This window comes from Myxine glutinosa, chromosome 1 (assembly GCF_964187855.1).
Source record: "Myxine glutinosa chromosome 1, kmMyxGlut1.1, whole genome shotgun sequence".
NCBI lineage: Eukaryota > Metazoa > Chordata > Myxini > Myxiniformes > Myxinidae > Myxine > Myxine glutinosa.
The window spans coordinates 211,826,409-211,842,122 of record NC_136261.1 but is presented as its reverse complement, the minus strand read 5'-3'; the positions used below and the strand labels follow the sequence as shown (position 1 = coordinate 211,842,122).

General features: G+C 46.3%; 1 protein-coding gene across 2 annotated transcripts in view; it reads left to right on the top strand.

The window, feature by feature from the left end:
• The window catches only part of LOC137433718 (neurobeachin-like protein 1), a 330,189-nt gene that overhangs the window by 234,072 nt on the left and 80,403 nt on the right, over positions 1–15,714 (top strand). For both annotated transcript variants that reach the window (XM_078783219.1, XM_078783217.1), the window contains one exon: positions 7,628–7,758. In XM_078783219.1, the coding sequence (XP_078639345.1) occupies positions 7,628–7,758 (131 nt within the window). The remainder of the gene's footprint in view (positions 1–7,627; positions 7,759–15,714) is intronic.

Genomic DNA, 15,714 nt, shown 5'->3' with positions numbered 1-15,714 from the left:
GCTTCCCTCGTCATCCCTTTACTCTATGCACATCCTTTGTTAGCAACCACTAAACTCTCTACGTCCCCACTACAGTTCATGGTCACTACTTAAATATTGTCCCTATCGTCTCTCTAAATCCCTAACAATTATCCTAGCCCTCCCTCGACTAGTTTCGGTGCCCCATGGAGGCAACCATTGCTGGCCCCTCCATGGGCCTAACACTGCCATCCCCCCTAAACTAGTGCTCATGGGCTCCCCACATGTGAGGAATGGTCACACCACCATACCCCCATGTGGGGGGTACAATACTCCCCCAGTCTTCCACACTATGAGCCCCCATCTGTGGAGGTACCTGGTCGTCCTTGGCCTCTAAGGCCAGAGCGGCCCATGAGGGTGCTTGGTCGCCTGTATGGGGTGTTATCCGGCTGGCATTGACGATCTGGGGGGGGGGGGTGGAGTTGGTGGTCCCAGGTGCCGGGGTCCATCCCTGCGCGGGGCCCTGCAGTCCCACACACGATGACCGAACGGGCCACGGTTACAAAACCTCACTTGGTAAGGTGCATTCGTCCGAAACTCCGAATTTCCCCACGAACCCCACCGATCGCTCTTGCCGTGGTACGGCGCCAGCAGCACTTCATGGATACCGGACGTTCGTACCCCACACGCCATTTCCTGCGGGATCGACGCGGGATCGACGCGGGGCCGAACCATTCGGGTCCCCACAGTGCACCACCCATCGGGGGCTCACGTACTCTACTCGTCTCACTAAGCACTACCCAGGTCGGTGTCAATGCCTGAGCCGCATCACCACATCTCGCCACCCACTCCGTACTCGCACACACCGGTGCGCACACTCTCTCCACACACTCTATCTCAGTCGCACCCCTCACAGTAGGCCCCCCACGAATGCCCGGGTCTATCCCGACCCCCAAGCTTGTCGAGGCTCCGATTGCACCAAACACATTTCCGAAATCATCACCATTCACCTCGGGGCTCCCCTTTTCTCGCTTCTCTTCCAGCACCTGTAAACTTTTTATTTGGTCAGTCAGCATTTCATCACGGTGCGAACACCAACCTTGCACATATTCCATCACTTCCTCTCGCAATTCATTCCCTGTCTCACTTCGTCTCTTTTCAATATTACTTGCATCATTTTCCACCGTCTCCATTTTGTCTTTAATAGTCCGGCAGCTAAGCTAAATATAGCATAACAATTGTGCATTTTGTGAGGAAAGCACCAAATTTGGCACACTAGTAGACTATCATATTATGAAAAGATCTGGATATTGGGCCATCTCAGATTCAGAGATTTGATTTTTGCAAGATTTGCAGATTTTGCAGATTTGCAAGCTGAGATTGCAACGCCAGGGACGGCCGACTCCTTCCTGCCGGCTGCCCACGTCACCCGCACAAGAAGAGCTCATCAAATCACTGCAGCGGCACTGCACATCCTGCAACACCGTGCGTATGAACGCCACTGTATGACATATGCTCTGATGCAGAAGACCTGCCTGAGTTCGAAGACTGGTGTCACCAGAGAGGAGAAGACATTCCCAACTTTCAGTACTGGGCAACTGTGCTGAAACTAGAGATGTTGGTACTGGTCTATGTGCGTTCTCTGCGGCAGGCTTCATTCACGATGTACCTTGATGCCCTGACGGAACTGGTCCCATGGTTCCATGCCTTAGACCACACACACTATTCCAGGTGGGTCCCTGTTCACCTGAGGGACATGGTTGCACTCCCAATGAAGCACCTAGATGTAGCCAGAGAATTCAGGGCTGGCAACTTCACTGTACAGAAGACGAAGAAGGTGTTCTCTTCGATCCCAATTGAATTGAAATCTTGCAAAAATCTAATCTCTGAATCTGAGATGGCCCAATATCCAGGTCTTTTCATAATATGATAGTCTACTAGTGTGCCAAATTTGGTGCTTTCCTCACAAAATGCACAATTGTTATGCTAAGTTGCCCCACTCTAACTCCCATTTATCTGCCGATGCGCCTCCGAAATCTCCTCTCCTAATGTTACCTTGGTCGTCTCTATTTGCGTCCTAATTTATCGTTCCTTCGTTCCCATAGTTTCTATCACGTCGTCCACCCTCTTAGTTAGTCCTTCGTGCACCATTTTACACTCCCTCTTTGTCGCTACCACTTCCCGCTTTAATTCTTTTTGCGCCACCTTCAACCCCCCCCCCCCCCCCCCCCCCCCGATTACATTACCATTTCTCTCTACCTGTTCCCTTAACTCCTGTTGCCCCACCGTCAGTTTCTCCACTTTCCGCGTCAGTCCTTCCATACCCCCTTGTAGTTTAGCAGTACTCCGTATTAACTCCCTATCCACGCGTTCCTCGTACCGCCTCACCTCGTCACGTACCACTGCCACCTCTTCGCTCATCTTACGCCCAATTTCCTCTCCCATGGCGTCCATCCGATCACCCATCTTTTTCATGTCACACCTTGATTCTGCCCTCGTCTCGACCATGTATGCCCTGAGTTGCGCCATAAATAGGCCCATATCCTTCGGCACCGCGGGCTCAACCTGTCCGGCCGGCCCCGGGTGCGAATCGACGCCATTTTCACCTCCTCCTGCTGCACCCTCAATAACTCCCTCATCCAATTGTTCATGCTGGTCCTGGGTCATTAATTCATCTACATCGTTTACACCATCTATACCCACTGGTACCTGGTTGCCTTGGCCCGCCATCGCCCGAATTCAATTTTAAAAAACAATTTGTTTTGAACTAAATTTTAATCACGCTCGTAATTTTGAGTACGTGAAGCGCACTCCGGGTCCAATCTCGCTCTCGACACAAATTTTGTTGCGGATCCCAGGTTCGTCGACATACAAGGGGGGTTTTATACCCCGTTCCCCCACGAACTCCGGGTCCACTGAGGCCGCCGACCACGTCTAAACTCGTGGTTGACGGATTGCAAAGCAACTCCAGCCGCCGAGCCCGCAGCTGCGCATGGAAGGGTTAGCGGTCACAACCCGAATACCTTCGGGCACACGCAGTCGTGAGGACGGGGGCTGAACCCCTCACAAGTCACACTGATTCCTGACGCCCGAGTGGTTGTGCGTCGCGTGACCCGTGCCGTTACACTATCGAACCCGATCGAGCGGTTTTAATTCGGGCGATGCTCGGTCAATGGATGGAAAATGACAACGACAGCCAGGTTGGAAGTACCAAACACAGTATTTATTTACAGGTATGTATAGAACACAGACAAAGCAAAGAATCTTAACAGCCTTACCTACGTTCCCAGACAAGGGTCCTCATTCGTTCTGGAAAGGGGGGAAGAGGGTAATGTGCGGGGGAGCGCGGCCGCTTCTTGCAGCTCGCCCGGATGGGTTCGGTCGTGCAGCTCGCCCGGATGGGCTTGGCCGTGCAGCTCATGCGAATGGGCTTGGTGGACGACAGCCCCAGGAATTGCTCCAACCCAAGCCGCCAACAGCCAGAGACGATCGCGGTATAGACGACGTGGTTAAGACGAACCAGGAGCAGGAACCAGAGAGCGCTGCCGGATTAGGACCAGTCCCCTGATCCCAATCCTGACAAACCATTGTTATGGGGATCACATCGACCTAAGGGCCTACTTGTTCCTAGACCTAGCAGCGTTTGGAACGCCCGGGGCTGATTGCGTGGTGCACATGGGCACCCTGCCTTGTCGGGTCATGATCAAGATGTTAACCCAAGCGGTCGTTTTAGCCAGCAAAAGGAAGGTAGGTGGGGGGGGGGGGGGGGGTGGAGATGGGGTGGGAATGGAGCATTAAGAGCTCAATCACCTGGATATCCTCAATTATGATTTTAAAAGCCAGTGGGGTGGGGGAGGGAAATGTGGGTGGGGGAGGGAAAATCAGGGAAGGCACTCATGCAATTGTATATACTAGGGCATGCCCGTACTATATATATAGGACGTGCCCGTAAGTGCGTGATGTTACCGTACAATGAATGTATCGTCCCGACGCCGCAGCTCGGATGGCGCTGCAGTTAATCGGGCCCCCAAATTCCTCATCGACGATAACTAAACAATATATTATATGAATCGCACCGTACATACCTCCTTCTAGATCTTGTTCTTGTCTTGATATACTCACTCAGGCTCACTCTATCACGACTGAGTCCTCCCAGCTCCTCCAAATGGCGCCCGCTCGCCGCTACGTAAGTCCGGAAGTGACGTCCTCATTTGACTGTCCGGAAGGTCGCATATCGCAGGAAAGCGAAAGAATCGCAAATTAGTTTTAATTAGTTTTAAAACATCGTTTAACGCCAACATAGCGCCAACATAGTTTGCCGACGGGAAATAAATGAATACGCTCTCAAATGTGCCATCCGAGGCAGAGTCTGTTCGCCACGTTCGGCACACGTGATAGCTCGCTGCTCTCTGATTGGTTGAATCGTTTTTTGGACATAGCTCGGTAACTACTTCTGCGATTAATTTAAAACCTTGAAAAGGCACATCCTCGGGTCCCCAGCAATATACCTGGCAAGTTTCAAGTATATCGGACCGGTAGTTGTCGAGAAACAGCGGTCACAGACATACAAACATACAAACATACAAACGTACAAACAAACATACACACAGAGATTACTGGAATTATAGATAGATTGATAACCCTATTCGCAAAAGAAATACGTGTCACTGGGATGTGTACGTCGGAAGCTCTTAACTCATGTAACTTAAAGCCTCAGGCACACCACAGGAGAAGAACCAGAGAGATATGACGGGACACAGAGTACCAGTTACGACCCGTTCATGCACTACACATCCAGAAGGGCAACAAAATAAACTGGAGTGGCTGGAGGCCAGGGGCCCATGGTCACACCTGTCAGCAGAAGAGCTGGCTGGCTTGATGCTGCAGCAGGAGCTTTCGAGCAGATGTGGAATGGATGGGGCTGGTTGGAGGAACTGACTCCACCTCCACACGAGCTCCATTGTGACTTGTCCCATCTAATCGAACTCTGGACCAGATGAGCTTGTACTTTCTGTCCAGGGCCCTGTTTAATGCTTCAGCTGACGTCCCACCCCGTGTTGTCGGCCAGGCCAGTTGGCTCGATGACCATTGGCCTTTCATGTTTCACTCAAACTGAAACCCTGCCCCAAAAATATTGGCACCATTTTTACTTTTTAAAAATAACTCACAATCTTCTCTAAAAAATACAATCTCACAAAATCTTTCATACAATCTTTTAAAAATACAAGACTTAAAATCCCCTGGTGTTGGCTTAGTGGTTAGGGTGCCGGCTTGGGATCCTAGGATCCTGGTTTCAAATCCCGGTCGATCGCTGAATTAACGCCAGGTGGTTGACTCAGCCTGTCATCCTTCCAAGGTCGGCAAATTGAGTACCAGTTCACTGGTAATTCGCTGTGTGTTGCAAAAGGTGACTAACAGGGTTGGTGGCAGGAAGGGCATCCGGCTGTAAAACATTGCTTTGTGGTGGGCACAAGGGGCAATAATTCCGCGCACCAGTGGGTGGCGCGAGCGTCCAGGCGGGGAACTAAAATGCATGCCCCGCCTTTCGACCGATCGGCCACGCCCGGGGGCAAGGCGTGGCCTCGGGACATATATGCAGGCTCTAAGCTCGAGCCCGCCCAGTGCTGAAGTGACGAGCTCTTAATAAAGACTCTTGTTGTATCAACGCGTTGTGGCCTACCTCTCTGGCAATCGAGTCGTGTGTGCACAGCACCACAGCTTCAAAAAGGGGACCAAGGTGCCCGAAAAAGGCCAACCCCTGCTCTGCGGGGAAAAATGGCCTCTAAAGGTGGTTCATATCTTGACAAACTCATCAATGATTGGTTCTTTTCTTAGTTCTACTCTAAAAAAATAAGTTGAAATTAACAAAAGTATTTGGTCTTCACACTTTTTTCTTTCACTGTCAATATTATAGAACCTTTGTTTTTTATTCAGAACTTAATATATCCTTTTAAATCAGAAAATAAACAAGAAATAGCATTGACAAAATTATTGACACAAGACTTAATATTTGGTAACACGGCCTTTGGACAAAAGAACTGCAATCAAGCGCTTCCTATAGCCATGAATGAGCTTCCTACACATCTCTACTGGCAGTTTGTCCCACTCTTCTTGTGCAAACTGCTCCAGTTCTCCCAGATTTAAAGGGTGCCTTCTCCCAACTGCTGTTTTCAGATCTCCCCACAGGTGTTCAATGGGATTTAGATCTGGACTCATTGCTTGCCACTTCAGAACAGTCCAGCATTTTGTCTTGAACCATACTGGCTGCTTTTTGAAGTGTGTTTGGGGTAATAGTCTTGCTGCAAGACCCATGACCTTCGACGGAGACCCAGCTTTCTGACACTGCGTTGAACATTGCGCTCCAAAATGCCTTGTTAATCTCCTGATTTCATGATGCCATGCACACATTCAAGGCACCCAATGCCAGAGGCAGCACAGCAACCCCAAAGCATCACTGAACCTCCTCCATGTTTGACTGTTCGGGAAGGTGTTCTTTTCTTTGAAGGGTTCATTTTGTTTTCTGTAAACATAGAGATGATGTACTTTACGAAAAAGCTCAATTTAGTCTCATCTGTCCACAGAACATTCTCCCAGAAGGATTTTGGCTTGTTCAGGTGTGTTTTGGAAAACTCCAGTCAGGCTTTCTCATGTCTCTCTCTCAGCAGCAGTGGGGTCCTCCTGGGTCTCCTTTCATTGAGTTGGTGACGGATTGTGCGAGTTGAAATTGTTGTACCTTGTGTCTGAAGGTCAGCTTGAATCTGTTTGGTAGTTGATCCAGATGCTTTCTCCACCATTCAAACAATCCTTCGCTGCAATCTTCGATCAAGTCTTCTCTTGCGGCTGCGTCCAGGGAAGTTGGCTACAGTGCCATGGGCCTTAAACTTCCTGATAATATTGTGTACGGTGAACACAGGAACATCAACATCTCTGGAGATGGACTTTTGTAGCCTTGAGATTGTCCATGCTTGGCTACAATATTGTGTCTGACCTCCTGAGACAATTCTCTGGTTTTCTTTCTTTTCTCCATGCTCATTGCGGTACACACAGTGACACAAAACAGCAGAATGACTCCTTTTCTCTATTCAAACTGGTTGAATGAGTGATTTTTATATTGCAGGCACCTGTAACTCACCACAGGTGAGGTCAATTCCAAAGTAAAAGAGAATCACCTGCTTGAAGTTTAATTATTTCTAACAACTTCTAAAAGGTGCCATTAATATTGTCCAGGCTATTTTAGGATTTCTGTGTGGAATAAAATAAGATTTAGTAATTTTTCCAGCTTTTTTTGTTTTGTTCCACTGCACATCCAAGAAATACATATGCGGATACTGAAATCTATTTTTCATTTCAACAATATTCTGGAAGAAATGGTGCATTATTTGAAATGAGTCCCTGGGTGCCAATATTTTTGATCATGACTGTATAGTTCTACAAAACTACAACTTGCAAAGGGAGGTTGCTCTACTCTAGTGTACTCAAGTTTTGCTATGTGCTGTATATTGGCTATTTTCTTTTCAAGTTAACCCAGAGAAGGTGCTTCTATTTGTGATGTAATTCCAGGTATCTTTTTCAACTGAGTTGTGCATTCCAGTAAATACAAATTTATAACCTTGTTATTTCACTTTTCGTTCTCATTACAAATCTTCTCTTCTTGTCCCATACCATGCAGGTTTGACTGTGCAGATCGTCAGTTCCACTCCATACCAGCCACCTGGTTCGCCCTTATAGACAGTCCTAATGATGTGAAAGAACTCATCCCAGAATTTTTCTACTTTCCGGATTTCCTTAAGAATGAAAATGGTAAGCAAGCACACGTGGTTGCTATGAAGAGAAAAGGAGGGCAGATTAATATATATATATATATATATATATATATATATTATAATAGGCGAAGGTGATTCTGTCCGTCTGTCCGGGGGTGTGGCTTAGTCCGTTTGCAGAGTAGCTCCACCCATTCCTGGAGAGGCTTCATGTAAACAAATATCCACCATTTTATTACCTCGAATGGCTTTGAGGCCTGTTTAGTTAGGCCCATGCTGTCTTTCTCACACAGGTTTATTTCAATTCTAATTCGATATATCATTTCATTTTTAACAGTCGCTAACATAGTGTTAGACTCGGTTGAAAAAAAACGGGAAGAGAATCCCAAGAAAGTTTCCGTTTAGAGAACGAATTGATTTCTCAAAGGCCTGTAAACTAAAGCCCATTCATTGAGAGTCACCCTCACGATTTTATCTCGAATTCACCATCTGATTTAATTTTTATCGATGGTTTTAGACTCGGTGTCAGAAATAATTGAGAACATTCACGCACACACGGGAAATTGCCGAGATATATTTATAAAAATCGCGCCACGATGATACACGAAAATACAGCGCCTAAAATAACATTCGGGGAAAATGTCGACATATATTAAAAATTCGCTTTTTCTTTTCCGTTAAGATATATTACTTTTACGTTTTATGAGAGTCGGCACAAAAACGACATATATATCTTCATTCTTTCTTATTTCATTCAACATTATTATCCGGAAGTAAAATATGTTTCAGGAAATTACCGAGAGATATTTCTTCCTTTTTTTATTTTATTAGTTATGTGCGCATACACTTTAAATAGGTTTATTTGAAATCTTTAATTTTCACAATGCAATTTACTTGCCATTTGTCATTTGATAATTACGAGACACTTCCTCTTGAGGATCGTGACAATTCATGCGTTGCGTGGAAACTTCCATTTCCAAAATGAATGTGACGGTCGATGAAGAACGCAGACTTGAACAGGATGTAGCAAGAAAACGAATGAGACGGGCGAACGAGTCCGTCGACGAACGTCAATGCAGACTTGAACAGGATGTAGCAAGAACCGCACGAGACGGGAGAACCACACAGAATGCTGCTGCAACAACGATGAGGAGGGTTGGAGAGGAGCGAGGGGTTGGAGAGTGAGGTGCTAGGGGTTGGAGAGTGAGGAGCGAGGAGTTGGGAGAGCGAGGAGCGAGGGGTTGGAGAGCGAGGAGATAGGGGTTGGAGAGCGAGGAGCTAGGGGTTGGAGAGTGGGGAGCAAGGAGTTGGAGAGTGAGGGCCGATTGGAGCGGAGAGTGAGGGCCGATTGGAGCGGAGAGGAGTGTGAGGAGGTATTGGAGAGGAGTGTGAGGAGGTATTGGAGAGGAGTGTGAGGGTATTGGAGAGGAGTGTGAGGAGGTATTGGAGAGGAGTGTGAGGCGTTGGAGAGGAGTGTGAGGACTTGGAGAGGAGTGTGAGGGGTTGGAGAGGAGTGTGAGGGGTTGGAGAGGAGTGTGAGGGGTTGGAGAGGAGTGTGAGGGGTTGGAGAGGAGAGTGAGGGGTTGGTGAGGAGTGTGAGGGGTTGGCGAGGAGTGTGAGGAGTTGTAGAGGCGTGTGAGGAGGTATTGGAGAGGAGTGCGAGGAGGTATTGGAGAGGAGTGCGAGGAGGTATTGGAGAGGAGTGCGAGGAGGTATTGGAGAGGAGTGCGAGGAGGTATTGGAGAGGAGTGCGAGGAGGTATTGGAGAGGAGTGCGAGGAGGTATTGGAGAGGAGTGCGAGGACGTGTTGGAGAGGAGTGCGAGGAGGGGTTGGAGAGGAGTGCGAGGGGTTGGAGAGGAGTGTGAGGGGTTGGAGAGGAGTGTGAGGGGTTGGCGAGGAGTGTGAGGGGTTGGCGAGGAGTGTGAGGGGTTGGCGAGGAGTGTGAGGGGTTGTAGAGGAGTGTGAGGGGTTGTAGAGTGTGAGGAGATATTGGAGAGGAGTGCGAGGAGGTATTGGAGAGGAGTGCGAGGAGGTATTGGAGAGGAGTGTGAGGAGGTATTGGAGAGGAGTGTGCGGGGGTATTGGAGAGGAGTGTGAGGAGGTATTGGAGAGGAGTGTGAGGAGGTATTGGAGAGGAGTGTGAGGAGGAGTGGGGAGTGTGAGGAATTGAAGACGAGTGTAAGGGATTTGAGAGGAGTGTGAGGGATTGGAGAGGAGTGTGAGGGATTGGAGAGGAGTGTGAGGGATTGGAGAGGAGTGTGAGGGATTGGAGAGGAGTGTGAGGGATTGGAGAGGAGTGTGAGGGATTGGAGAAGAGTGTGAGGGATTGGAGAGGAGTGTGAGGGATTGGAGAGGAGTGTGAGGGATTTGAGAGGAGTGTGAGGAGGAGTGGCATGAGGGTGGAGAGGAGTGAGGGGGTCACATATTATGTGAAATAAATAAATTGTGTTCATTACACCATTTTAACCATTTTGTAAAATTTAATGTGCAGAATCTAAATCAAGATGTATCATACATCGCCCAACATGACAGATTGAAATGTCGACATATCTATCTATAATTCCAGTAATCTCTGTTTGTACGTCTGTACGTTTGTACGTCTGTACGTTTGTCTGTGACCGCTGTTTCTCGACAACCACGGGTCCGATATACTTTTAACTTGCCAGGTATATTGCTGGGGACCCGAGGATGTGCCTTTCCAAGGTTTCATATTAATCGGACAATTACTTACCGAGCTATGTCCAAAAAACGATTCAACCAATCAGAGAGCAGCGAACGATCGCGTGTGCCGAACGTGGAGGACACACTCTGCCTCGGATGGCACATTTGAGAGCGTATTCATTTATTTCACGTTTGCAAACTATGTTGGCGTTAAACTATGTTTTAAAACTAATAAAACCGAATTTGCGATTCATTCGCTTTCCTGCGCGTTTGTGCACGCGATGGCGATTTCTTTACCAAACTCCGGAAGCCGTTCGCTTTGGACCAAACCATTGCATGTAAATAGAGGGGGGGGATTGTCACCGTACTCGCAAGCCGTTCGCTTTGGACCAAACCATTTCATGTAAATAGAGGGGGGGGGATATAATTTTAGATATAGATATAGTACGGGCAATGCCCTAGTGTTAAAAATTCGCTTTTTCTCTTCAGTTAAGATATATTACTTTTACTTTTGATGACAGTCGTCAGAAAAACGTCAACAATGATGCCGACATATATTTCTTCGGTCTTATTTCATTCAACATTATTATCCAGAAGTAAAGGTTCACGTGTTCATATCAAGTGTGCACGTACACTTTAAAGATTATTTGAAATCTTTGATTTTAAAAACGTCATTTTATATTCTGTAACGAAAAGAGTAACATTGGTTTTCCTGGGAGAGATAGGTATGTGATGTTCTTACACACTGCCCAAAAGACACATGTATGTGTGTGTGCGTGTGTGTGTGTGTGTGTTTGTGTGTGTGTCTGTATATGTGTGTGTGTGTGTGCGCGCGCGCAACACATTTCAAACTATTTCCCATTGGCACGCACATGCATTCACATGTTATTTGTGGATCTGATAAATTGCCAGTAACCATTTTGTAAAACTGAATTTGCAGCAACTAAATGAAGATGTCCAAATGTCACACACGTCCATGCCCATGGGATTCCCACGGGTGACCCCACTAGTATATGTATGTCGTCAGTCGGCAAGCAAACTGTAGTGTCTGTAACTAGGCCATGGGCTGGGGACATCTCCCATTCTCTTTCCGAAGAACACCATGGGATATTTAATGTCCACCAACTAATGCCGACAGAAGGGAGGGCCAGCTTAACGTCTAACAGCCAATGCCGACAGAAGGGACGGCCAGCTTAACGTCCATCAACCAATTCCAACAGAAGGGACGGCCAGCTTAACGTCCATCCAGGGATGGCGCACACACTGATGAATCACCCTCCTTAACTGGACAGTTTATATCTGGGTCGGGATTCAAACCCAGGCTGGACAGCTGGAAGGTGATTGTGCTATCTCTCGGGTATCCTTCCAATCCATCACACTCGCTGAGGCGTCTCACTCTCACCACGTTTACCTTTGCTCACTCTCACCACGTTTACCTTTGCTCACTCTCACCACGTTTACCTTTGCTCACACTCACCACATTTAATTTGCTCACTCTCACCACGTTTACCATTGCTCACACTCACCACGTTTACCTTTGTGTCCAGTCCCTTGGAGAGCCAGCACCTTCGCTTTTTCCCCTCAAACACATGTCTACATCATACGTCACATGTCTACATCATACGTCACATGTCATACGTCATGGCTAACATGACACGTGATCCTGGACGTCACTAATTGGGCTCCTACGGCACCGCGAGACTGGATCTGATCAACGCGTGAGAATAAACGTCCAACAGTTGCACCCCTCCATCCCTTGGGACTGAGTTACTGAGTAATGTTACTGAGTTACTGAGTGCTACTGAGTGATTACTCTGACTGATTAGTGATTACTGAGTGATTACTGAATGTTACTGAGTGCATATTAAACCTCATTATACAAGATAAGCGATCTATGCAGCAAACACCAGAACACGGATTTATTTACTGTGCGAGGTGATAGAAATAGGAATTAGGAAAAAAGTGAATCTGGATGGAAAGGAGTTTGTAAACATGGACATGACATATTGACAAGTAGCACAGAGTTTAAACTGTAAAACGTGGTTCTGCAGGTTGCTCCTCATGATCTCACGAGCTCGATGTATTTTGATTGATATACAGTACAATACAAACGAATGGAGCCTGAAAACGTTTTTTTGAGGGTGTAATTTGGCGGCCCATTAACATCGCGCTTGGTGCGGGCACCCGCTCCGCCACCCCATCACTACGCCACAGTATATACATATATATACATACATACATACACACACACACACACACACACACACACACACACACACAGACTTGGCATCTAATATGGAATATTTTTTTTGTGGGGGTGAACTTACTTTTCAAGATGACTTAGAACCAAAAGTTCATTGGAATTATGTTGAAATTATTCTAGATTTTGTTAATGTAACCTTTAAAAGAAACAAAAACCACATTTGACATTTCGAAGCAAATAAATTGATCCTTGAAAGTGATGTAAACTGATATCGAACTCAATTCACGGACAGTACTGTGTTAAACTTCTGTACGTTTTCCAGAAGTATCTCTTTATTTTGCACATTAGCCAAAAAAAATTCAACAAAAACAAAAGCTAAATTATGACTGGGATTACGGACAGTAAAATTACAGTTCAGTACTTCGTGTAACCCCCACGAACATTCAGGAGAGCACGTACATGGCGAGGCATGCTGTTCACGAGATTTGCCAAGGTTTGGACAGGAATCGCTTGCCATACAGTGACAATAGTCTGCTGCAATTCACGCACAGAGGTCGGCTGCTGGTCCAAGTGGTCGATTTGACACGTTAATTCTGCCCACAAGTTCTCTATCGGATTCATATCCAGGGACATGGCAGGCCACTCCATATGCTCTACACCACGGTCAGCAAGAAAGTGTTGGATCATGTGAGCACGATGAGGCCGTGCATTGTCATCTTGGAAGACAAAGTTTCCTCGAAAGGCTGCACGAGCAAATGGAAGCAATGTTTCTTCCAGAATGACCCTGTACTTGAACTGGTTCAGGTTTCCATTCAGAACAACCAGGTCAGTTTTGCCCCCTGCATGAACAGCAGCCCAAACGGTCAACCCACCACCTCCAGCTTGGACCTTTGGCACTTGGACCTTGAATCTTCGTTGTGGGCTTCATGCACTTGTCTGCGCACTCGGACGCGGCCATCTTGACGATAGACACGAAATCTAGACTCGTCACTGAAGGTCACGTGATTCCAGTGTCCTGGCTGCCATTGACGGTGCTCTCTGGCCCACTGCAATCGGCGCTGGCTGTGTTGTCTGGTCAGGCGTGGCTTTCTCAGTGGACGCCTGGCACGATAGCCTGCTTGAACCAGTCGTAGGTTGACTAGCCTTCTGGATACAGGCACATTTGTCAGTTGCTGCCACTCAGCCCTAAGCCGATTAGCTGACTTGGTACGGCCATTGCAGACTAACCGGTGCAGCTGGCGATCATCTCTCCTTGTGGTTCTGCGTGGATGTCCTGGCCTCGGTATTGGAGTAGGGACACCCCTCTGAGCATTTCGTTTCAGGATCGTTGACACCTGACTTTGAGTGATGCCATACTGCCGAGCAATAGCACGCTGTTTCATGCCAGAATTTCGTAAAGCCACCACTCCATGACGAACAGCATTGTCAAGTTGACGGACCATCTCCAGAGGAAGCGGCAATAACTTTTGTAGATGTGCAGCAGTTGTTTTCCACTAATACAGAACGCAACAACCCTTGTATACCCGATTGTGAAGCCAATCGTCAAATGTACCTGTCCTTACATATTGTCACGCCACCTGTGATATAATCCTATTATTGACTTCTTGCTGCGAAAGACAATCAGTGACATGGTTCTTTCAACAAAGACATCACCGAAGGGTAAAAGAAACTCACCAGATTGATATACTGAGTTCAGAAAGTAAACCCAAGTCAAGAAAAAAAAAAAAATTCCATATTAAATGCCAAGTCTGTTTATATATATATCTGTGCAGTGTCTGTCCTGTCCTATGTTGTGTTGTCCTGTGTTGTCACTGAACTACTTTCTCAAACTTTTGTGAAATCGTACCAAACTTCTGGTATGCACATATCTCTCCCGTCGGTATGTCCTAAGGGTATTTTCTTTGAAAATATTTCAATTTTTTTTTTTTTTTTGGGGAATTATTTCGGGAAAATTTTTTTTCCCCAACTTAAGTTTTCAACTTCAATTGTTTATAAAATGTGATATCACGTATATTACAAATACATTTGTGCAAAATAATTGTTTGAATTATGATTGGTTTAAACCATGACAAAACGGCAACTCGGGTACAGTCATTTATCTATATATCTACACATCTGGGCAGTGTCTGTGTTGTCACTTAACGACTCCCTTAAACTTTTGTTTCCGTGGTTGTGAAGTGTTTTTAATAACGTTGTGGTGTTTTTAAATCACATGGTGGTGAGGTGTTTTGAATTACGTGGTGGTGAGGTATTTATAATTGCGTGGTGGTGAGGTGTTTTTAATTATGTGGTGGTGAGGTGTTTTGAATTCGTTGGTGATGAGGTGTTTTGAATTACGTGGTGGTGAGGTGTTTTGAATTACTTGGTGGTGAGGTGTTTTTAAATGACGTGGTGGTGAGGTGTTTTAAATTTCGTGGCTGTGAGGTGTTTTTATGACGTGTTTTATGGCTCTGAGGTGTTTTTAATATCGTGGTGGTGAGGTGTTTTTATTACGTGTTTTATGGTTGTGAGGTGTTTTTATTACATGTTTTATGGCTGAGGTGTTTTTATTACGTGTTTTATGGCTGAGGTGTTTTTATTGCGTGTTTTATGGCTGTGAGGTGTTTTTATTACGTATTTTATGGCTGTGAGGTGTTTTTATTACGTGTTTTATGGCTGTGAGGTGTTTTCAATTTTGTGGTGGTGAGGTGTTTTTATTACGTGTTTTATGGCTGTGAGGTGTTTTAAATTACTTGGGGGTGAGGTGTTTTGAATTACTTGGTGGTGAGGTGTAATCATCCCAAACTTCCAGTCTGCACCGACCCCTCCTCTATGTATGTGCTGAGGGGTTCTTTCTTGAAAAAAAAACATTCAACCTAAATCTTCAACCTAAATTGCCTATAAAAATGTAATATCACAAACACAACAAATACATTTGTGCAAAATAATTGTTTGTATTATGATTGGTGTAAATCATGACAACACACCTACTCAGGTACAGTCATTATCCTCAGCTAAAATAAGCCCGTTCCTCAGTAACGACGCAAGCTCGTCCATATACATATATATATATCTGTGCAGTGTCTGTGTTGTGTTGTCACTGAACTACTCCCTCAAACTTTTGTGAAATCGTACCAAACTTCTGGTATGCA